This window comes from Mus caroli, unplaced genomic scaffold (genome assembly GCF_978045245.1).
Source record: "Mus caroli unplaced genomic scaffold, Mus_caroli_1 scaffold_7, whole genome shotgun sequence".
Lineage (NCBI taxonomy): Eukaryota > Metazoa > Chordata > Mammalia > Rodentia > Muridae > Mus > Mus caroli.
In genome coordinates, this window is record NW_028227262.1 from 2,750,229 (window position 1) to 2,757,500 (window position 7,272).

Consider the following 7,272-nt stretch of genomic DNA (forward strand, 5'->3'; position numbering starts at 1 on the left):
AAATAAAATTATATATATATATATATATATATAATATATATACATATGTGTGTGTACATTATATATATATGTATATATAAAATGAAACCCTTTGAATGTTCATTGTTCCCAGAGATTTTGATTGTGTGTGTGTCTTGGAAATTCCTTCTTTCCCCCACCAGCCAAATCCCCTCCCCCAAGAAGTCACTCACCTACTGATTAGCCTTGTGTGCTTCATGACTAATCTGTAATCCAGTTAGTTTTTGTCTGAAACAGCATGGTAGCAGTTTAAACTCTGGGTCTTAAGAACTGTCTGGGGAATTTGTTAAAATAGAGACTTGGAAGGATCCAGACTTTTGGAGGCAGAGCTAGATAAATAGGTAATTAAATGGTTCTCTCTGGAACTCCGTGGATAGCTGGTTCCAGTTCTACACAAACCAATTACATCTACAACAACCAGTAAGGTTTTACAGCTATAGAACACCAGCATAAAAGTGATATCTGGGGCTTGTGAGATGGCTCAGGAGGTAAAGCACTTGCCACACTGAGTGCCTGATAACCTGAGTCTGATCCCCAGAATCCACAAAATACTGGATGAGAGGCACACATCCGAGACCCCAACACTCCTTCATGGGGACAGAGACAGGAGAATTGCTAGAAGGCTTGCTGGCTAGCTACCAGCTAGTGTTCATTACACACAACAGCAGAAACAACGAGAGACACTGCATCAACAAGATGGAAAGAGAGCCAGCTCCCCAAACTGGTCCTGTGACCATCATGTGTATGCTGTGACGTGTGCATGCTCACATGTACACATACACATTCACACACATGCACACATATACACACACTTACACACTTGCACATACACACTGTTTATGGTAACATTTGGAGTTTTCCAACGCTGTGTGCACATTGGCAGTCTATGCAAGTGTGACAGGCTGGATTTTGGAGCAGGGAGGGGCCCATGTGTACCAGGTTTGTGTAAAGGAGACAACAAGAATGTGAACAACAGCATCTCAGCTTGGAAGTTTTCTATGCTTAGTGACCGCTGGAATGTGAACTCAAGAATTCAACCATGGGATTGCAAGTTATCTCAGAGATGCAAAACAAACATGGTAGTACACATTTGAGATCTCTCAAGTGGAGGTTTGGAGGCAGGAAGACTGCCACAAGTTTGACACCAGTCTGGTCTCCATAGCAAGGCCAGGCGTGGCTACACAGTGAGATCCTGTTTTGCAATACAATAAATAAATAAATAAATAAATAACCTCAAACAAATAAACAAACAGAAAGAAATCCTTTCATCTTTTACTCCTTTTTCTTTTTCTTTAGGATGGTTTTCCTGTTCTTGCCATAAAAATACCCATGATTCAATTCAGGCGTAAGTCGGACCACACAGCTCTCTGCCCATTCGCCTTCCATTCCTTCATCTATTATACAACTAACTGCCATAAAGTCCATCTCCCCATGTTTACCTGTCCATCCCTCCCTTTTCTTCCCCACCCAGACCACCAATGGGCTGCTTGCCTTTTGAGGCAGGCCTCAAGGCTGATCTCTGATTTGCTCTGAAGCTGAGAATGATTTTGAACTTCGGATCCTCTCGCCCCACCTTCTAAGTGCCGTGGTTACAGGCATGCACCACCATGTCTGGTTTTGCACCATGCTAAGGATTGAAGCCAGGGCTTAGAGCATGCTATGAGACACTCCACAAACTAGCTACATCCCAGCCCCTGTAACCAATGGCTTACACTCCACCACCCTGCCCCCACTGCCCACTCCATTTCAATTCTGTCTTGTCTTGCACAGTTCAGTTAGAACTACGTCCTCCATTACCAATGATTAGGTATGGAAACATTCAAACTTCCTCACATCAGTCAGAATTCTTTTGATTGTGAGCAACAGAACCAGATCTGGCAGGTTTAAGCAGAAAAATAGAATGGACTTTCTTTCAAAAACCAAAATTTCAAATATCTCAATTCTTTGCATAAATTGCCTTAAAATTCCCAAAGAATGTCTGACACAACACACTGTGTCCCTGATCTCTCTCTCTCTCTCTCTCTCTCTCTCTCTCTCTCTCTCTCTCTCTCTCTCTCTCTCTCTCTCTCTCTCTCTCTCTCTCTCTCTCTCTCTCTCTGTGTGTGTGTGTATCTGTGCATACAAGCATGTATGTACGTGACTATGAGTATGCTCATGAGTGTGCCTGTGCATACCGCCTCTTACAGGAATACTGGAGCATAGCTCGAACGACACCTGTAGTTGTCTTTGCTAAGGAAAGATAGTTTTCAAAGATTGTCAACTGGAAAAATGAACACTTTGTGAAATGCCTCTACTGCCCTCAAGCCCCAGTCCACAGAAGAAAGGAGTTCTTCCTTCTCCAAGACCACAGAGTCTAAAACAGCGACAGTAGGAACAGTGGGGAGCTAGCGCATGATCTTCCGGAAGTATCAGGGTGGAAAGAGAAAGGCTGGGGCCGGAAGTGATGAACGCAGACATTGTAAGAGCTCAGCCTCCCGGTACACATTATAACCCCAGCACTTGGGAGGCTGTGGCAAGGCATTATGAATTCGGGACTAGCCTCCCCTACACAACAAGGTCCTGTGTTTAACTGATGAAATCCTTTTCATTTTTTCTGTGATCAAGTAAATTGTATATAATAACAATTGCTTTAGAAACATGCTTTATTGGAGAGGAAGAGTGTCAGTTATCGGTAACTTTGGATCTTTAGGACGGTAACAAGTCTTCTGCTTCTAAATTCAAGAAAGGCGCCATCATCTCCCGAAGATCCCACATGGTGCGGTGCCCCAGCACGCTGGGCAGCACCCTTTCGAAGAGAAACGTGGCGTCCACAAACAGTACGTAGCACGACAGTCCAGTGATGGTGACCACGTAGACCATGACGAACAGCTTCAGTGCGTTCTTCCTACAGTAGAGAAGACATCATCGGGGCCTCTTTGAAGGTGTGGACCTTCCATCCCCGAAGCTCCACCCTCCGCGGTCACCCACCTATGACCGCAGTCACATCTGTAAAAGGCAGAAACAGCCATGCGCAACCCCACAAGCTTCTCTGGCCTTTTTCGCTCTGTGTTTCTGTACCCTTTCTAAATATACCTGTATTTGTTTGATTGATACGACAGAACCACTAATTTTGATTGGCTTTTAAAGATGTATAAATTTTCTCTCAAGTGAATGAAATTATATCTGTAATATTTAAAGAGTTCACAGTCACCAAGCACACGAAGACATATGCAGTGGCGTATGAATTTCACTTTATACTATGCACTGCCCACTGGAGTGGATCTAACGTAGTAGCTCCTAATGAAATTGCAGATCTCTTTATGAGGTTGCTGACCATATATATATATATATATATATATATATATATATATATATATATACCTTCCCTGACGAGATGTCTAAGTCCTTTTCCTATTTTAAAGCCTGAGTTGTATTTTGGTTTCTGGTATTATAAAAGTTCTTTATATATTAAAGATACTAAATCCTGAATTTTCAGAATTCTGAAAAAGATTATATATATACATATATAATCTTTTATATATTATATATAATATATAAAGATTGTATAATCTTATATATAATTTTAATATCTATAATCTATAATCTTTTAATTTCTATTATATATACACACACACACACACGCGTGTGTGTGTGTGTGTGTGTGTGTGTGTGTGTGAGAGAGAGAGAGAGAGAGAGAGAAAGAGACAGACAGACAGACAGACAGTACTGGCTCAGGACATCCAAGACCACACTCTCAGCACAAAGGAGATTTATTTGCTCCAGAGGGACAGGGGGTGGGGAATAAGAGACAAAGACAGGAGAAAGAGGATGAGGGAAAAGGGGGAGGGAACACAGGAGAGGGGGAGAGGTATTTGTCCTGGGGGACAAAGAGAGGAGACAGTGGTGACCCTTAGGACAATGACAGCTTATACAAGAGGAAGTTCCACATTAGGGTGGGGTGTTTAATTTTAAATCAGGCATGGTAATTAGGTGAGCCAACGGGGACTTTGGGTTGCTGGACTTCAGTAGCTGGACCTTGGTAGTCATCCTCAGAGGGGGAGGAAGTGGCCAAATAAGGGAACAGACCTTGGTGGCTAGCCTTAGGAATGTAACCTAACAGTTTAGCAAGGCAGAGGGAATGGGGGAGAAGGGCAAGGCCTGCCAGAGCCAGGTTTTCCATACTTGGGCTGGCTATGTTGGGTGTGGGTGTGACATGCCAGAGGACACCTTTGAGAGCTGAGATAGGGTCTCCCTTGTTTCTGTGTTGTGTGACAAAAACATTTCCTGAGGAGAGGTAACACACTAGTCTACACCCCCTAGAGAGGGAGACCACAACAGACCAAAGTACGGATACCACCGAAGTCCAACTTGGTGAACCATGAGCTTTACTGTGGTTACTCACAGGAATATGGGTGAGGGGTCACTTTCAAGATCAGAAATGACTGAATGACTGAGTCACCAAAGACCACCCCAGCCAGCACAGGTGAGAGCTCACAAAGCTGGGGACCTGGAGCACACTGCACTGCCTGCAGGCAGCTCAACAGGCTGGAGAGTGTCCTTCCCAGGTACCTCAGCTGGACTAAACCTCTTCCAGGCAGCTCAGCTGGTTTTTGCTTCTTCCAAACAGCTGGTCTCATCTCAGAGTCTCCCTGGCAGCCCAATTTCCTTCCATTTGAGAGGACTCTCGGTCTTTACTGCTTGCTCTGGCTAGGTGGGGGTTCCAGTGAGTTTGGTCAGTTTCAGGGACTTCCTGAAGCCATTTTGAGTTGATTACCTTCCTGCTTAAGGAGATTTCTGCAGGGTGGAAACTGTTACACACATTCTCCAAAGCTGATTACTGCAGGCCAGTTGATCCTAAGTCTCAGGTGCATCTCCTATCCTCACCTACGAACCTTGCTGTGGGATTGCCTGAACTGCAGATGCATGCCACTGAAACTGGTTTGTTATGTGGGTTTGACCTGAGGATCAAATTCAGGTCTTTATGATTCAGTAGAAAGCACTTTTGGGGGTCGGGCATGGTGGCACACACCTTAATCCCAGCACTTGGGAGGCAAAGGCAGGCAAATCTCTGTGAGTTTGAGGCCAGCCTGGTCCAAGACACTCAGGGCTACACAGAGGAACTCTGTCTCAAAAGAAGAAAGGAAGGAAGGAAGGAAGGAAGGAAGGAAGGAAGGAAGGAAGGAAGGAAGGAAGGAAGAGGGGTGGGGAGGGACTACACAGGAGCTCACTGAGATGTTTGGGAATGTGTGAATCCAAATGGCTACCTTAATCTGGCTGTGTCAAAGTTTTAGATGTGAGTTCTTAACAATAAAGTGATTTCATCTTATTATTTGTTTGTTTGTTTATATGCTTGGTTTTTTTGAGACAAGGATTCTCTGTGTAGTTCTTGGTGTCCTGGAACTCGCTCTACAGACCAGACTGGCCTCGAATTTACAGAGATCCACCTGCCTTGCCTCTCTGCCTCTCTCTGCCTCTCTGCCTCTCTGCCTCTCTGCCTCTCCTCTGCCTCTCTGCCTCTCTGCCTCTCTGCCTCTCTGCCTCTAGGCCTCTAGGCCTCTAGGCCTCTAGGCCTCTGACCCTGCCTCCCGAGTGCTGGAATTCAAGGTTTGTGCCAGCACTACACAGGGTAGATTTCATTTTTTTAAGGAAGGAGACTGAGGGGTCTAATAAACAAAAGTTGTTAAATCTGTTTGATAAGTTGTTTCCTTTGATGGGGGTGATGACCAAAGCCTTTAAACTCCGTTCTTTATTGTGCATATGGAGAGATGGCTCAGTGAACTAGGTTTAGTTCCCAGCATCCATGTTGTCCTACTATGTGTGAAGTCCTGAGTCCAGTCCCCTATATCTCATACATCTAAAAGTTATTTAAAAAGATATTGTACATAGGTAAAATATATGTAATGTTCCCATATTACATATAGGAAGATTTATCGAAGGTGATAAGAAAGCTAGCTACCTATGCCTATATACTTCATATGCATATGTGTTCACTGTAGCTGTCTTCAGACACACCTGAAGAGGGCATCAGATACCATTACAGATGGTTGTGAGTCACCATGTGGTTGCTGGGATTTGAACTCAGGACCTCTGGAAGAGCAGTCACTGCTCTTAACTGCTGAGCCATCTCTCCAGCCCGGCCTATATACTTCTTTGTAGTCTCCCCTCCCCCAGCCTGAAACCTGCTTGCTCAGGGGTGGAGCTTCCCGATCAATCGTTCTGCCACTCCCACTGCTGGAACCTGCCTCTTTGCTGTTTGGAGCCATACACGTGGTCACCCTGCTACTGGACTCCAAGATTATTTGGCGGGAATCGGGTCCCTCCCCCTTCCTTCATAACGGAGTGCCGGAATAGTAAAAATTAAACCTTGAGCAGAGACCTTTGTCTTGGTTCCTTCCTTATCTCACGCAGCCCAGCCCCTCTTCTCTTCCAGGTTTCCAAAATGCCTTTCCAGGCTAGAACCCAAACCTGTGATTTGCTGGCCGGATACAACACTTCTTAATACAATAGATGTATCGCTAAAACAAGAAAAATCCTAAGACTTCAATTAACAGACACAATTTACAAAGGGAAATAAATTTTAATCAACAGTCAGTCTTAAAATAGTCCTCATTTTGAGAAGCCACACACACACCATTTCACTATGTAGACTGGTCTGGTCTTGAACTCAGACTTACCTGTCTCTGCCCCTGGAGTGCAGTGATTAAAGCTGTGTGCCACTTCCCCTGAGCACATCTGTCCAGCCCATGCCAGCTCCATTTCCTTACTCACCACAGGGCACTGCAGGGAGGAGTGGGTGGTGCTGACAGGCTCGGAGAAGCCTCGGGAAGCAGAGGCTCTTCTTGCTCCGTGTCCACATCTTCAGAGTTATGGGAGTCTGCATCCGATCCTTGCATGTAGTACATCTTCAGCTTACTGTTCAAGACATTCATTTCCTTATGGAAGCTCTGGGGAGGAAATTCAAAGAGCAATCAACTACCTTTTCTTTAAAAACAAAAACAAAACGAAACGAAATAAACAAACCAAAAAAACAAAACAAAACAAAACAAAACAAAACAAAACAAAACAAAACAAAAAAACAATTCTTGATGTCTCCCAGTCTCACTGTGGGTGACAAGGATATTTTCCCTCTGTGACACCTCAGGTGGCCATTAGCAAGTGCATATCCATGGACTTACACACAGCTGGGGAAAAGAGGGGAGACCACGAGCTGACCTTTACCCACTGGAATGGCGCCCTTGTCCTGGATCTGTCTGTTCAGTTTGACCATCTATGCCA

General features: G+C 44.6%; 1 protein-coding gene across 1 annotated transcript in view; it reads right to left on the bottom strand.

The window, feature by feature from the left end:
- Positions 1 to 2,642: 2,642 nt before the first annotated feature.
- Positions 2,643 to 7,272, bottom strand: part of Smco2 (single-pass membrane protein with coiled-coil domains 2) — a 22,986-nt gene continuing 18,356 nt past the window's right edge. The window contains exons 9-10 of the mRNA XM_021165535.2: positions 6,766 to 6,941; positions 2,643 to 2,902 (exon numbers count right to left, since the gene is read on the bottom strand). Of these exons, the coding sequence (XP_021021194.1) occupies positions 2,704 to 2,902; positions 6,766 to 6,941 (375 nt within the window). The 3' untranslated portion in view covers positions 2,643 to 2,703. The remainder of the gene's footprint in view (positions 2,903 to 6,765; positions 6,942 to 7,272) is intronic.